We start from the raw sequence: 17283 nt of genomic DNA, 5'->3' as shown, positions 1-17283 counted from the left end.
CGCTTAGTGTAACACACCTATTCTTTCGTTGAGGATACTGAAAAACCTTCTGCAAATAAAACAACTGAAAATCAAAAGAAGACTACATGTTCTACATGCAATCCCTTTGTAAGTACAGTTAATAGGTCTCCCCTACTTAACCCTATGGTGTGAAGATTTTGGTCCAAGAAGCTAAGCCTTTTGCTTCCACACAATGGTGGTAAAGATTCATGTGAGTATACACATTGTCAGTTTAGGCCTCTTTGTTGTGCATCTGAGTGTTTTTTCACCAAAATTAGCTGTGAGAGAGAGAGAGAGAGAGAGAGAGAGAGAGAGGAGGGGGGTTATCTGCTAGTAAGTAACAGCTGGATTTACCTGCTCACTCATTTATATATATATTTTTTTGGTGCAACAAGTACTCACTTCAGTAAGGTTTAGTTGATACTTAATTCATATATGTTACTGTTTCCAGAAAATGGCAGATATGAATTTAAATCCTATGTCATCTTCTATAAGCAAAATATTTTCCCTTTTTGTTTTTGTCTTATCCATCGGAAGTAATAGGCTGTATCCAGTTGTTACGAACAGCTAAACCTCAGAAATTTTCAAATAAAATACTTAGAAATCAGTGAAATTAGGATAAAGTTTTCCTCCACTGCGACTGTGAGAGAAGGAAAGCCCACAATCTATTCTAGGGTCAATATATTATAACCTCTCTCTCTCTCCCACCCCCTCCTCCTCCTATGGGAAGAATTCCAAAAATTCCCCTTGCTTTTTGAACCCCAATCCCATGGCCATCATGACCCACGGTGAAGGAATACAAGGAAAACTTCCCCGTGAAAGTCTTCAAATAAAAAACATGAGCTTACATGAGTACAGATGAAACAGTTATGCAACCCAGATCAGACCAATTTCACATGTATGACCTATGTACTTCTACATACTGCTAAGCCCTTGGCAAGACTGTAACCCAGAGTGCTAATGATATCATCAACTAAATTCAATCCAACACCAAAACAGCTATGAGCAAAATACAGATGTGAACATGATCTCATGTCATGCTTGTACACACTAAATACAATTTATAGAGTGATTTTCAGGTTAGAAGGATATGTAAATATGATCACTTTTTTCTCATGCAATGACAAGTGCTAAAAACAGATCCCCATCTCTCTATCTCATAAGCACAGCAGAAGCTACATATTACTTTTAAAAAATTCTCTGTTCAAACTGAAGAAGCTTAAGACAACTAGAAAACATGTCAGTTATACCAAGCAAACTTATTTTCATTTAGGCTGTACAGCTGGGGATCCATTGCTAATCCCTGAAGGAGAAGCAGCACTAGGTACCTCAACAGAAACCTGGAGAGGCTCCAGAGAATCCACTATATCTCTCATCAATGGCCTTGCCTTTGGGTTTCGGTTCAGACAGTGATAAGCAAGCATGGCTGCCTTGTGGACACCTTTGTCTGGATAATCTCCTTCTAATCTTGGGTCTACAATGTTGAGCACTTTCTTCTTCTTGCTGAGTATTGGGAGGGCCCATTCGGCTAAGTTTTGCTCTCGAGCTGGTCTGAACTTTTCTAAGGATTTTCTGCCAGTGAGAAGCTCTAGAAGAACAATGCCAAAGCTGTAGACGTCACTTCTAGGTGTCAGGTGTCCTGCATAAGAGCACAGGAAAGGAATTTGAGTAGGCTAATTTGAATAAGCTTTTCTGTTAAGCATTCATTCAACTCTTCCCCCCAGGGGATACTTAGAGAGAGAGAACTCTTCCAATAAATTTTGAATGAAAGATCACACAATTGAGAAAAAAGGATATAATGGCTCTGGTCCAAATTTTCTTTGGAAACAGGAATCACCTGTCATTATATACTCTGGAGCTGCATATCCATATGTCCCCATAATGCGTGTAGACACATGAGTTTTATCACCCACAGGTCCATCTTTTGCAAGGCCGAAGTCTGATAACTTGGCATTGTAGTCCTGAATTTAAAGCATATAAACCAAACCCCGAAAAAAAAAAAGGTGAAGAAGAAGTAGGCAAAAGAAGAAGAAACCAAAAAAAGAGGATAACTCTCACCAACCAAACTGGATGAATTTCCAAGTAGTTTTGATTTGGATGGGTCCGAAAAATTTCAAGCATTTAGTTTAGGAAGCTAAAATCAGTTTTTTCAATTTATAAAGAACTTGTTTACTTTTCCCTGTTTTGGGCTGATAAGCTGGAGTCACGCTTTAAATCATGGTTGTATTGTATTTCTCCAATCCTTTAAATGGTGAACTTAAGATCTGTACTTGTTCTTCAATTGTTTTTGAATGCTAAATTCATTTTTCCAGGTTTTTTTTTCTGGGTGGGTAAGCTGGGATTGAACTCAGGAGTCATGACATAATGATTAGAACATAAGTCCCATGAGCAGGGGGGTTGCATAACCATTCTATCATTAACAATAGTCTCTAGCCAACTATACAGCCAAATTGCATTGTTGATATCTTAGAACACTTGACCTGGTTTCTGAAATGCTACAAGCGTAGCACCTCAACTAATATAGTACTTGATTGAACATTCATATCAGGTGTCACCAAAACAGGAAGAACATTACGAACCAGGTCCAGCAAAATATTAGACGTCTTGAAATCACGATAAATAACTGGTTTCTCAGCTTCATGCAGAAATGCAAGTCCTTTTGCAGCACCGAATGCAATCTTCATTCTGATAGACCAAGGTAGAGGAAGTAATACTCCTGCATAACCAGGAAAAGAATACTGTAATCTACAATTAAAACTAGTTTGTAGCAGGGTAATGGTGATACCTAATTAATTAGCTTAGTCTTTTGTTTCCATTTTCTCTTTCCGGAAAAACCACATGCCAAGTATCACCATATAATATCCTTGCACTAAGTTTCTATCAGTCGCATCTTGCCAATCCAACTGGCATAGGTACAACCATCATCTGGTTCATCCAGTCATTGACCAACAACCCGGTTGGACTTGGACCAAAACATAAAGTCATTAAATTGGGTGATTCTAGCCTTGCTGCCCCCTCTTTCGATGCCCATGCCAAAGCAGAATTGCGGTCTGAATGTCAGCAGCATTTCTTCCACATTGACAGATTAACAAATTAAATGGGTTCTCACCCTTACACAAAGAGGTTAATGTCAAAAAGGGCATATAGATTTGAGAAAAATTACTTGAAAAGAGATTGTTTTCCACACTACCCCGCGCCATATACTCATAAATCAGTACTCTATGGTCATCTTCACAGCAGTATCCGATAAGTTTCACCAAATTTGGATGAGAAAGCTGTCCAAGAAATATAACCTCTGCCTACAGAACCACCAAGTGTTGAGACTGACGGAGAAAAGGATAACTCAAAAAAATGTAGCGAATATTAGAAAAAAAAAAAGAGGAAGGTGAAATAAGTACCAGCCATTCTCTGTGGCCCTGGTAACTGTTATCCCCATCATGAACCTTGACAGCAACTTGAAGGGGCTGAAATCCCTCCCGTATATCCTCGGTAATGATTCCTTTATAAACACTTCCGAAACCTCCTCCACCCAATACATAATCCTGCCTGAAATTACCTGTAATTATCTTTAGCTCATTGTAAGAAAAAGCAATCAGATGATTTGTGGCTGAATCCCGACGAATGTACTCTACTTCTTCAGGATTTGAAGGCAGCTTACTATCTTCCTTCCTTTCTTTGGAAGATAAGCTCTGGTTTTTTGGGGAATCTGGAACAACAGAAAATATGAATGCATAAAGGAATTGCAGAAGCCAAAGAGACATAAAGCCCAAAAATCATGTTCCAACCCTTTTGATACAGTAAACGTTAAGAATCCCATATGCTGAATCTTTGTAACAAGATTTAATTAACAAAAAAAAATGTCAAAGGAATTAATGGATCAAAGAGAGTATGCAAGAAATGATAGAAGGAAACAGAACAGTAATAAATCAATAATCCGATTATAGACAAGCATCAGTGTGGCATACTATTGGACTATGAAAGGAAATAAACTAGAGCAACAAATACAGAGAACTCTCCCATGCAGAACGTCTGAAAATTGAGAAGAAAAATTTTTGTTTATTTTATTATTGTTCTTTCATTCTCTCCCCTTTTCCCAAATGTTTCAATCAGCAAAGGAGACACATGAGAATCTAAAATTATTCCAAAAACCTATTTGGCCTATGAGATCCACTTTCAAAAACCAACTTGAAGTAGAAACTGGAACAAACAAAGAAGAAGAAGAGAGGAAAACAGAACATGAACCAAGGACCCAACTTTTGAAACTTCAAGTAGACTTAAAAGGAAAACCTTATCTCAAATTTCATGAACTAACTAAAACCAAAAACAGGAAAGTAGGAAAGGGAAAACAAATTATAAACTCAAAATCTATAAAAAGTGTGTGTTGGGGGAGAGGAATTCGAAGAAAAGTAGATGATGCAATGGAATATTAAACCAATGCTCTCGTTTGCAACTAATTTCAGTCTAAAAAGGGCTAAAGGACTAGAACACATCTCCAAAATCGCAAACCCACCAAAACCACTTGTAGAGAACGATAACAAACTATAAACAGAATATGGGAAGCATAACGCACCTGATTTTGCATTAGAAGATACTCTGTAAATCGATGGTTTCCATCTAAACCAGCAGTTCCCCATCAAATCAAAAGCAGAACCAGAAAGCAACACCCACACGTCACCAGAAACACATTACCGTCCAAATTTCGATTTCATTGAGTCATCAGAGCGATGAATTTAACCCACAACTTATAAAAGAAGGAAAACGAAAATTAAAGGAAAATATTTGAATATGAATTGGATTCTTGAGATAGAGATTAGAGAGACAAAACGATTATCGTATGCTTTGCCTTGTGTTGTTTTGATCAATGATTCAATTTATATAGTTTCAGTTCTTAAGAAAGGCTCATTAAACCCAGAAAGAAAAAAAATCTGTTGGTGTGAATAGGAGGAGTCTTTCATAGTTGAAAGAGAGAGAAAGAGAGAGAGTGGAGAACTGCATGGTGTGCAGTGGGAGTGGAATGTGGGGTGATGAAAATTTCTTGGTAACAATGATGAGTCCGTGTTGAGGTGGTGCCTTCTTGGCTCAGCCGGAAATGCAGAGTTGGGGGCCCGTTTGGCCTCCGTCCTTCTTGTTTTGATTCAAATTCTCTTGTGTGCCACTGTGCCCTTCTTCTCCTCTTCGTTTTTTTGTTCGGGTTTCTTAAAGGGTATAGAAAGGAGGAGTTGGGGGCAAAAGTGGCGCAATTTAATCCCTCCAATCCTTCTCCGACTTTCTCCTTTTGTAGCGTGCGCCAAACCCATTCCTCCTCGTCTCAATGTCTCATCACTGGTTTTGTTGCTTAAGGTTCACTTAAAGAAAAACAAAAAATTTTCTGTAACTTAAGCAAGAGAGAACCTCATAACCACCTTACCTACCATGAAATTTAGTTAATTTTACTCTAAACCCCATTACGAGCATGGTTCAAGGTATTGGTTTAGATATTGATATACTGGGTCGGTGACTCGGTGCCACATAATAGATTGGCTACTTCATTTGATGGAGGAAATGGTAATAGCTAATATAGAAACACAATATCCACCACACTATTCAAATCTTAGGAGCCAATGGTAATAACTTTAACTATAAGTCCCTAAAGTGGGAAAAAAAAAAAAGACTAAACTCTGTTATTCATTAAATGCTTTTTAAGCTTTATGAAACTTTAATACTATTTATATAAATATTAAACAAGTATCTGATTCACAATTTTTATACCTACTTTTGGATCTATACCTGTTGAGACTAACAGGTAAATCCCCTCCTAATTACATCCACCAATACTTCCTTTGGTTGAGGCGAAATATGTTAAGAATCTTTCCTCTACCGTTGTTGGCCCATTCACCCAATTGAGTCAATATTGAGAAATCATTTGCAATGATTTTTCTTAATTTATCAAAATAAAAAGGATATCTTTGACTCTTAGTTTACTTGAAAAAAAAAATCATTTATGAATAATATTATGAAAAAAAAAGCTATCCAATCCATGTGAAGATGTCTTTATGTAGCCTTCCATTGATCTGCATATTGGTCAATTGGAAGCCACGCAAGCGGGTAAAGTTTTTTTACCCTATTTTTATATATGTGTGTGATCTCAAGTTATTAAGAGTCATCTTGTTGTACTAATCTAGAAAAAATATGATCCTAATTATATCACATCATAAAAATTGTGAACCATGATCTTCACCTGATTTTATCCAAATGAGTTTCAACTTTATACAAACTTCTATCGAGGTGATGTTGTTGTTGGGATCTTTGATACAGGTGTTCGACATGAAGCCTCTATTTATCTTTTTCTCTAATCCTAATTTTCTTCTTCCTTCTTCCCTTGTAGTTTGAGGCCACACACGTGCGTGCACACACACACACACACACTCAATCACTATATTCATGATTTCTGCTGATCCAGACATGGATCAGCCATTATATATGATCCGAATTCCATCTAATAGCATGGTATCAGTAAATTGGTGTTGGCTCATCTCCAATAAAATGACATCTTTCAGATTTTAGCTTCATTCTTTGTTCATTTTACACTGAAATTATTTGGCAATGTCCTCTATTACTTGGAATTGCCATATCATTTGACAAGGTGTTCATTTTTTTTTTTTTTTAAATATATTTGTTTATGAATAACTTCTAGAAACAAAAGAAAAATCAAATACTATATTTTAAAGTATTCTCTTAACATGTGCCAATGCTCAAATAGGTTGAAGATAAACTTATAATTAGATGATGATATAGATAACATATATCCAATTTTGAAGACTAAATTTACATTAGGAGGAATAAGGCAATTAAAATACTTGTTACCATACAATGGATTCCACCTACCTCCCCAACCCTTTTTATCTTTTGAATAAAGGAAAAATACACCCATCTAGGGTCATAAATGCTCTGCCCATTATGTACGAAGTTGATAATACCTCTACTGTTTTTTCGATACCCTCTGCACACCATCCTAATTCCTTAGTCAAGGGTGAAGTGTGGGTGAAGGAAAATTGCCTCTATGAATAAATATAACTTATTCAATTTTAATTCATTATTTTTTTTTTTCAATACTCATATTTTCCCTCATGGTCAGTCATTGGCGGTTCTTTTAGTGCTCGATGTCATCCCAAACCTCTTCAATCAAACAATTTTCTAGGCCAAGCATGAAGGACAATTCGTAGGGAAGTTGTCCGACTATTGTTTAAAATCTATGAAATTCAACTACCTATTTTTTTCAATTTTGTTTTTGTACAGTTCTTTCGATTCTTTATTATTTATAACTAGGTATGATTATAAGTGAGATTTTTGAAAATTTTGTTTTCGATGGATTGTTCATTACAGGTTGGAGCTGACTGTGGAGTGATAGCTAGTAATTGTGCCTTCCGCTGCCTCATGGTGTAGACATTGAGCCATGCAAAGATCCATCACTTCTTTTTTTGGTTTGGTTCTCAAAATTAAACTTGAATTTCTTATTCGAGAGTTAACTGGAGTCCCATCATTCTATAATTAAAATCTGAACTAAACATAGCCTCAGTTCTAGGATTCTTAATCTGGAGGATTAAATCTAGGACTGATGATAATAAGAGGTCTAAGGTTCAAAGGTTCAAGTCGTATTATAAGTCTCTACCTATATCTAGCAATGATAATATCACACACTTCGTAGCAGGGGCCCACAAAACTCTCATTTTCTCACTCTTATGGCCCTTGGTAGTGGTCCCATCGGGAATCTCGTGGGCTTACTGTGAGTTGGGGAGGGCTTGTCTTAATCGTATTATAATATACTTTTTGAAGCCCATATAGCTGTTTTTACAGAGGGCTAGCGACTCAGGCCTACCTCCATTTTTAACAAATAAATTGTGTATCACGTAGGACACTCAAAACTCTTAAATCAGGCAGGGAAATGTGATACATCATCCCCTTATCACAATTGATCACTGGAATTTCTTTTATTATTTGCTTAATAACTATCACACCTCGCCTCTATTCATATGAAGGCTGGTGACATTGACATGCACATGTATCCACAATTCATCTAGGATCTACCATGCAGTACTTTAAGTGCATAAAATTATGAAATGATTATATGATCACAAGATAATAATAAGAGTCAAATATACATAATTGGTAAGTCTAATAATATTTACCATAGTTACCAAAATATTTTCGCAACGTAATTTAAATTACAATTATGCCCTTAGGGCTACATCTGATGTGTAAACAAAATAATTAAAAAGAAGGATAATACTCTCATCCTCAGCGTGCTCCGAAAGCACAATCATTGCATACACAACCATCCTCGTGCATGATCAGCTCCTCGTCCCAGAGGTCACCTCCATAGAGGGTCGGCTCCTCAACCACAGTCTCTGAAGGTTTTCCTGAATCCACATCTAAAAAGGGGGCAACAACAGAGGTGAACTTCCATGAAGCCCAGTGAGGGGTGCACACACACACAAACAATCACAATATTCCATAATAATAGAGACAAGTATGAATGCTCAACCACAAATATATTAATGAAATTAGATGAATGCAATGACATGATCCGGTTATTAACAAACAATCCTAAGCAACAATCTTTAAGTTCAAAATGGGTATTAGTGTTATTGCAACATAGGGGATATCCCTGGTTCACTAGTCCAGAGAACCCCTTCAGTCTTTCAGCGATATACGCTAGTTGCGAGTCAGGAGTCTACAAATTCTAGTCTGGAGAACCCCTTCAGCTATCCGCAAACCCCTAGTGAATAATCTCACCCTACTGCCACGGTCCCAGTCCAGAGAACTCCTTCTAGTCATCCCTGTTGTAGGACAGTCGCGGTTCTAGTCCGGAGAACCCCTTCAGGTCTCTATGTTGTGTTGTGGGTTAGCTAATACATAAACCCCTATTGGCAATGGCTGTAGCACCCAAGTTATTTTCCTAGCCTAACACATTATAAGTCCATATTGGTGTTGGCGCTACTATAACATAGTTGTGAGACAGGAGCCTGCATGTGTCGGTCCGAAGAACCCCTTCGATCATGGCAAACCCCTTATCAATAATCCCACCCTATAGCCCCGGTCCAGTCCAGAGAACCCCTTCAGTTGCCCGAGCTGTAGGATAGCTAATAACTAAAATCCTATTGGCAAGGGGCTGTAGCACTCGGGTTATTTTCCTAGCCTCATGCATTATAACATGCCACATTCCATATTATAATCATACATATACACACACCATCATACCATTATGCAATATCACATTCACCAAATAGAACAAGTTTATAATATGCAAACATCAAGTTATAAATAACAATATCATCAACATTCCCAATTTTATATTTAATTAGGAAACAATTTTAACATGCAACTGTCATGAATGCACGTATGATTGACACGTTATAAACATTCCATAAAATAGCATAAAATCCCCTCACCTTGAGTCATAGGTGATGATGGATAACCGATGGCCTCGCGTCGCGTTGTCTCGTCACCTCTTGGTTCTACTCCTAAGATACATAAGATTTTTTTTTAAGAAAATAAATCAACCGTAAAGAAATGAGACCCCAGGCATATGTTCTAGCTTAATTTCTTATTTCTCTTTTATTGGAATTGTTCTCATATTAAAGGTTTTATAATTATAGGGCGGATTTATACGCTGTGGATGTTTACCCATCTCAATTAACTTAAATTAAGTGTATTCAATGGGTTAGTTAAGATAGATTTACACAATGCACCAAGCTTCTCCAAAGTTTCCAGTCGTGATTAAGTTAAATTAGCGAATTTAAGTTGAGGGTGTAGGTGGTGACCACCAATGGCTTATGTGGTCACCCCAATCCACTATATATGTATTTAATTTCATTTTTTCTAACCCAATTTCGAGTTTAATTGGTGGGGTATAGAGGGTTTGGGCAAAACCTACTATTTATATGGTTTAGTTACCCAAATTTTGGGATTTTACTAGGGAGGGTTCATGGATTCAAATTGATCTATCAATCTTGCTAAGATAGATCTCTTACACTAAATCACTTTCTTAATTTGTAGTTTTAACAGGTGGGAAAGTGGGTTTTAGTAATTTTTCCCATTTATAGATTTTGTGTTGCTCAAATTGGGATTTCCTAAATGAGGGTTTATAAACTTGAAATAAACCCACAATTTTGCTAGGGTAAGTTTCCCACACCAAATCCCCTTTCTTATTTGTAAGTATAGAGAGTGGAGATGTGGGATTCAGTTGGGGCGATCTCTCTTAGCTCAAAAGAGAGAGAGAGACAGAGAGAGTGAGTGGAATATACCTTAGTTGGTAGGAAACCCTTGCTCCTCCCTTCATCTTCCTTCCTTGCTCTCCTTCTCCTTCTTCTTCTTTTTCTTTCTCCTTTCCCTTACTTTTACTTTGGTAGGTGGAGAATGAATGGTAATAAGCTATTTATAGTTACTTAATTAACTAAGGCCTGTTTGGGAGAAAAAATGGCTTTTCACCCATTACCGGGTTAACTTGTTATTTGGCATTAAAGGACCCACTTTGGGATGACCTGATACATTAATCCATTACCCAATAAGTGGTACCAACCAATGGAGGTGGTTTGAGGTGCACAAGTACGAAGGTTTGGGTCCCACGGCCACATAACCCGATTTTGATTGGAATTTTCACTTTTAAGGTTCGGGGATTTTCCCGTGAAGTGTAAGAGCTTAACTAACATTTTCTTTTGCACCCGGAACCCCTTTCAATTTTTAAGGCATGAGGAGCAAGTGCAAATGGAGTCGTCCTTCCCTTCCTAGCAAAATACGGCTGCTAGTATTCATCAGTATTGGTATCCTTCGATGCCTCATTTGTACAATTAAAATAGAAATTTTAAGACACGGGTATAACAATAACAAGGAATGAGAGGGGAGGAACCACCTTATTAGCATTTGGGCTAAAAGCTTGAAACATGGTGAGTGGAGATGATGATGTGGGGAACTTATACTAGCCTTTTAGTTACATAATTACAGTTGCAATGAATTCGCCTCCAAATCTTCCAATGTTTCCATGTAAAATGCCAGAAAATAAAAATATTATGTTGACAAGGTTTTCTATTGTGAAACTTAAAATATATATATATATGAAAATTTTACGTGGAGAAAATTTTTACAACAGAACAAACAGGGGTGAAGAACAGAATTGGAATTTTTTTTTGGGTAGAATAGAAGTAGAGTTTTACAACCTTGATGTTTAGCCAGGATCTACCACATTGGATGGCCCCACATATACAATTGATCTAACATATGACGAGGAAAAAAACGAAATTACAAAATTTCCTTACAACCGATCTAATATAGAGAACATGATGCAATGTTGCCCAAAGTGCGATCTCTTGCACAAATATGATGGTTACAACAATGAGTCCCAAGACTCGCAACACTTTATATTGCATTTTTCAACCGTATCATTTATCTAAAATTGATGGTTCAAGGTATTAATATTGTGTCAGTCGTTTGGCTGATATGTATTGATATCATCAATATCTAATACCAATATGATATTAATACGATACTGATGGCATTGGTATAGAAGAGGGTAAAATGGAAAAAAAAAAATAAAGACATTGATATTTTGAGGGGTAAAAAATGGTTCAATCTGACACCGGCCAATCCAAATCAATACCAATATCAATCGATGCTGATACCAATGTCTTGCTCAGGTTGGCCTTACAATGACCTTAAGGGAGAAGGGGGGTTGGGAGAAATAAGAGAGAGCCATTGTCATAAATCAAACGGTTTTTATCGTCTTGACGAAATAGGCCTCTCCAACACATAAAAATCATCCACTACTCTCACCCGTGATCAGAGTTATCAATTCGGCCGAATAATTCGCGAATTATTCGGCCGAACCGAATTTTTCCGAATTTTATCAAAAATTCAGACCGAATCCAAATTAAAAATAAAATTCTTTAAAATTCGTGACTTTTTCAAAACTGAATATAAATCGCGAATAATTCGGACCGAATCCGAATTAAACCGAATTATTCGGTTTATTTAAACATTATTAAAAAAAAAACAATAAAAAACAATTTAAAAAAAAAAAAAACCCAATAAGCTTTTTTGACTGCTTTTTTGACCGAATCCTTCAATTAATCATCCGAATTATTCTGAATAATTCTCCATCCGAATAATTCCCGAATCCAAATTTGTTAACTATGCCCGTGATATGCTCACTGCATCCCTCCAGCATGGGAGAGGATCCGGATCCCAACCCATATCCTTGAGCGACTTCATGTGGCCAGCCACAGGCCCACAGCCCAACAACGTAGAGGGCCCTAAACACTCCTTGAGGCACGGGATAGATTGGTCCTTTGATGATTAGGGTTTCTCTCTCTCTCTCTCACGTGAACTGTGAACAGTACTTTTTAGATTTCAAGCGGAAGTGCGAAAGGAAGAAATTAAGGAAAAGTATAAAAAAAGGGAAAGGAAAGAGTTTCAACAGGAAAAAAGAAAAGAGAGAGAGAGAGAGAAAGAAATATCCGGTTTTGAAGGGCGGATTGGTGGTGCTATTTGAATCATCGCTTTTTCATTGATCAAAAAACCCTCTCCTTCCCCAAACCCAAACCCTTGGCGGCTGACCCCCCAAGTCCCCCCGCGCCTTCCTTTCTCCCCTCTTTCTATACCCTAGGGTTTTTCTCTCTCCTCCAGAACCCCCGCGCCTTATCCCCCTCTTTAACGTTTTAGGGAGCAGGAGTACTCCCCTTCCTTGCTTATCTCCTCCGAAGGTCGGATCATGGCAGCTGCTGCCCCACCTGCAGATCGTATCCTTCATTATAGATCTTGTGTCTAATTTGTTCATTGTTATTTGGGTTAGCTTTTTTTTTTTTTCCTACCATTTCTCCTTGGGATCTTATTTTTTGTACGATATTGACGCATCGGATTTGATTTTTCTCTCTTTGCCGTCTGGTTTCTGCTGGTGTGTGATTAGATTGATGGGTTTTGTTTAGGGGTTTCTTGTGGATCTGGAAACTATGGATATGTGTTTTTTCCCCCCTTTTTTCACTTCTCTTCTTGGGTTTCGTCATGTTGTATTTGGTTTCTTTTTTCATGAGGAGATGGCTTGGTGAGATTTATTTAGGGTGAGCCATTTGGAAATTTGACATGGGAGGGGTCTTTAGTTATTGAAAGGGCTTATCTATTTGGGTCTCTGCTATTAATTATGCTTGGCGAGGTTTTAGCTTGCGGCGCTGTTTCTGGAGATCTATGTTTTTGATTTTGGTGATTCGTTCGAATTTTGCATACGGTATTTTTTTCTTTCTTTCACAGCAATAAACCAATAAATTTTTTTGTTTATAAAGGTGTATAGGGTAGAATTTTTGCGGTACCTATTATTTTGGCTATTGGAATTTGAGTGTCAACCAAGTTTTGTTATTATTATTATTATTATTATTATTATTATTAATTTTTTTTTCGGGAAGGGCTTTGTATGTTATGTTAATACCTTAATGGAATTTATCTGTTTGAGACAATTGAAAGATGTATTAGTTTACTTATCTTTCTTTTTTACCCCCTTGTTTTGTTCTCTAAAGAAAGTAATGTTTTTAGTAGCTGACTGATGTTGCGCAAACCTAGACTGTTCCTTAACTCTTCCTACCACAGAAGCTGCGGATTTACTGCAGAAATTGTCATTAGATTCTCAGCCCAAGACTCTTGAAGTTCCTGAGGCCACCAAGAAGGTAATTTGCGACATTGAAACGTACTCTAGCTTTGAATGAAAATTACTGCTTTGGTTCGACTCCTTGTCTTTATTGGAATTTTAACCTCAGTGTCTCTGTTATGATGTTCTTTATCTTTACCATACACAGGCTTCTGCTATACCATTTGGATCAGTTGATGCTGCTGATGTGCCAAATGGTCAAATTCCATTAGAGAGGTCTATAACTCCTCTACTTCAGGACTTCGTGGATCCAACAATGTGCTATCTTCCTAATGGATATCCATCTACTGCATATTATTATGGGGGTAAGTTGATCTTTTGCTCAATGCTTTTACTTATATGGGATTCTCTCTGTGCAAGGATTTTGCTACACAGTAACAATTGGTTTGCTGATGCAAATAGTCACAGTTTATTTAAAAATGTTCCTAGTGATTTGTTGATAAATTGTCCTTTTTTTGTACTGTTGTAACCATTCATAAATTCAAAATTACAGGTTATGATGGACCTATTAACGAGTGGGATGACTACTCTAGATATGTAAATCCAGATGGAGTGGAGATGTCCCCTGTGAGTTATTTTGCTTGCTCATATAATTACTTTTGTCGGAGATGTGTGCTTTTGATTGTAGGCATGTTTAAACATTCTGTTTTCTATCTCTTGTCCCCATTACTGATATTACTTGCAATTCTTAAGAGTTTGTTTTGATGTTCAACTTGAATTGTTTGTTGACAGGGAGTTTATGGGGAAAATGGATCACTCATGTATCACCATGGTTATGGATATGCACCTTATGGACCATACTCCCCTGCAGGTTCTCCGGTGCCTACAATGGGACATGATGGTCAGCTGTATGGACCCCAACACTACCAGTATCCTGCCCCTTATTATCAGCCACCAACCCCCCCTAGTGGGCCTTACACTCCTAACCAGCCCACTGTTCCTCGAGGGGATGTTTCCACGTCTGTTGCTTCTGAGCAGGTGCCTTTGCCAGTAGAAACAGCCAAAGGAAATAGTAATGGAATTGCAAATGGGAATGTAGATGGAAATAATACATCTGGGCCATTAAGACCCAGCTACCAAAATTCGTCTTTGAATTCCAATGGGTCATATTTGAGAGGTGTCTTGCCAGGTGGCATCCCTGCTTCTGGTTATCAGGACCCTAGATTTGGTTTCGATGGTATGCGATCAGCTGCTCCATGGTTGGATAGCCCAATTTTTTCGGATGGGCAACCTAGACCTGTTACAAGCAGTTCTGTTTCTTCAACTGTATCGCATATCAGTAATGGTCCTTCTGGGAGGAATTTGAATCTTCGCCCTGTTCCTCATCTTATGGTAAGTTTATGTTTCTTATTTAATTTGAGAACAAAGTCTAAGATTTATTGTTTGTGTAATACTTCTTCTATCTATTGTTTGTTTTGTTTGTTTAATTGCTGAATTCATCAGACTTGCACCGTCTGTAATTATTACTCTTTTCTAACTAAATCTATTTGCAGGGTTTGCACCACCCGAGACCCACATCTGGCATGAACCCTGCTCCTGGATTCATGAATAGGATGTACCCAAACAACAGGATGTATGGAAGTAATACTGTTAGAGGTGGTCCAGGTTTTGGATCAAATGGTTATGACTCCAGGGCAAATGGGCGTGGGTGGTTGGCTGTTGATAGCAAGTACAAAAACAGAGGGCGTGGAAATGGTTTCTTTGGCTATGGAAATGAGAACATGGATGGTTTGAATGAATTGAACAGGGGACCAAGAGCCAAAAGCTTTAAGAATCAGAAAGGGTTTGTACCTATCACATTAGCAGTTAAGGGACAAAACCTCCCCTCAAATGTGACTGATATTGAGAAGGACAAGGAAAATTCCAGTTTGATTGCAGATGGCGAACAGTACAATCGGGCAGACTTCCCGGAGAAGCATTCAAATGCAAAGTTCTTTATTATTAAATCATATAGCGAGGATGATGTACACAAGAGCATAAAGTATGGTGTGTGGGCTAGCACACCCAATGGCAACAAGAAGTTGGATGCTGGATACCAGGAGGCACAGGAGAAGTCTGGTGGCTGTCCGTTATTCTTGTTCTTCTCGGTAAGAGATAATCCTGTTAATGGGCCTTTAACTTCCCCTGTTACAGATTAGCATGGTTACAAGGCCATTTTAATTTTTTATCAGGTCAATACCAGTGGACAGTTCGTTGGACTTGCAGAGATGGTAGGTCCAGTTGATTTCAACAAGAATGTGGAGCACTGGCAACAAGACAAGTGGAATGGTTGTTTCCCTGTGAAGTGGCATATTGTAAAGGATGTACCCAATGGATTGTTGAAGCACATCACCCTCGAAAACAATGAGAACAAGCCTGTCACTAACAGTAGGGACACTCAGGAGGTGGGGTACCTGTTGAATCATTTTTGGTGCAATTTTATTCTATTCATTTGGTTTCATTAACAAGGTTAGTGGTGGTTGCAGGTCAAGTTCGAGCAGGGGCTTCAAATGCTCAAAATATTCAAGGATCATTCTAGCAAGACTTGCATCCTGGATGATTTTGGGTTCTATGAGGCTCGGCAAAAGACAATGCAGGAAAAAAGGGCTAAGCAACAGCAGTTTCAGAAACAGGTAAAACATATTTTGCCCTCGTTTTAGATATTCTACACATCAAAGTAGCTGCATTTGTTTGGCTTTCCAAATCTCTTATTGTGTAGAGTAGTTCTGATCAACTGATTTGCACTGCTGATGTGTAGGTTTGGGATGGGAAGTCCACTCATATTTCTCTCTGTGATGAAAAAGATAAAGAAATGGCTAATGGAAAACCTAGACTACAAAAATCTTTGGAGGTGGTCTCAGCTATGCCTAAGGAGCCGGTGGTGGGGGCTGCTTCAGCAGTTATTCAGTCAAATGGTGAACACAAGATATCTGAAGAGAATGAGTCAGTTGCCGGAGCTGGAGATGCCCCAAAGGGTGCTAAATCAGCTGTGACAGAGAAAAGGGTTGTAGCTAATGGGGTGGCAAATGGATGCTAGTTATCCATGGAATTAATTCTCTCACCAAAGTGGTCTGTAGTTTCTGGGGTTGCTTACGAGAGTGGGTAAGAAGTTTTGCTGACCTAGATTTAGCATTCAGAAGCAAACACTGCCCGACATCCCAAGATTAGGATCCCCAAGTTGATCTGGCCTACTAGAAGACAATAAAATGTAGATGAGAGATGGAAATTCCTCCTTAGATTTTTCCTAGTTATAGGGAGGCAGGTTCAATTTCATCTCAGGATCTCTGAATATTTGAGTCTTTCTTCTCTGCCATTTTGTTTTTTACCGTTATGACCTCTTCCGGTGGCTTTAGGATTTGATGGGTTTGGTTTTATAGGTGGTGGGTAGCTCTCCTAACAGTATTTCTCTCGGGGTTTGGGTATTTTTACTTTAGCTCTTTTCTTTTTTCTTTTTTAAATGTTCTTTCCCTCAATTTACCCTTTTTCTTGGTTTTTCATCATGTAAATCTGCTTTGTATCTGTAGAACGACCAGTTATCAGGTGGCATAGTTCAATAGAGTTGGAAGAGCATGAAGAGTTTATGTTTTTACATTTTTCGTTCAACAAAGACTAATTAGTTCAACGTTCTTTGGTTTTTT

General features: G+C 38.0%; 2 protein-coding genes and 1 long non-coding RNA gene across 3 annotated transcripts; 1 reads left to right on the top strand and 2 right to left on the bottom strand.

Moving 5' to 3' along the window:
* Positions 1-1015: 1015 nt before the first annotated feature.
* LOC122090618 (probable serine/threonine-protein kinase PBL16) lies at positions 1016-5237 on the bottom strand. Its single transcript, XM_042660257.1, has 6 exons — positions 4571-5237; positions 3399-3706; positions 3164-3299; positions 2580-2716; positions 1838-1961; positions 1016-1639 (listed from the first exon to the last, which is right to left on the bottom strand). The coding sequence occupies exons 1-6, from the start codon at positions 4632-4634 to the stop codon at positions 1266-1268; spliced, it is 1143 nt and encodes a 380-aa protein (XP_042516191.1). The 5' UTR covers positions 4635-5237; the 3' UTR covers positions 1016-1265.
* Positions 5238-8105: 2868 nt separating this feature from the next.
* Positions 8106-10369, bottom strand: LOC122090619. The gene is made up of 3 exons (XR_006143708.1): positions 10284-10369; positions 9429-9500; positions 8106-8408 (listed from the first exon to the last, which is right to left on the bottom strand). It is a non-coding gene; the product is annotated as an uncharacterized LOC122090619 (long non-coding RNA).
* A 2096-nt stretch (positions 10370-12465) lies between these two features.
* Positions 12466-17267, top strand: LOC122091750 (YTH domain-containing protein ECT4-like). Its single transcript, XM_042661870.1, has 9 exons — positions 12466-12770; positions 13609-13685; positions 13815-13971; positions 14160-14233; positions 14399-14998; positions 15160-15753; positions 15838-16050; positions 16132-16278; positions 16404-17267. Exons 1-9 carry the CDS (start codon positions 12743-12745, stop codon positions 16680-16682), a joined length of 2169 nt encoding a protein of 722 aa, XP_042517804.1. The 5' UTR covers positions 12466-12742; the 3' UTR covers positions 16683-17267.
* The last annotated feature ends 16 nt before the right edge of the window (positions 17268-17283 follow it).

This window comes from Macadamia integrifolia, chromosome 10, assembly GCF_013358625.1.
Source record: "Macadamia integrifolia cultivar HAES 741 chromosome 10, SCU_Mint_v3, whole genome shotgun sequence".
Classification (NCBI taxonomy): domain Eukaryota; kingdom Viridiplantae; phylum Streptophyta; class Magnoliopsida; order Proteales; family Proteaceae; genus Macadamia; species Macadamia integrifolia.
The sequence above is the reverse complement of the archived record's forward strand: the minus strand, read 5'-3'. Positions and strand labels throughout refer to the sequence as shown.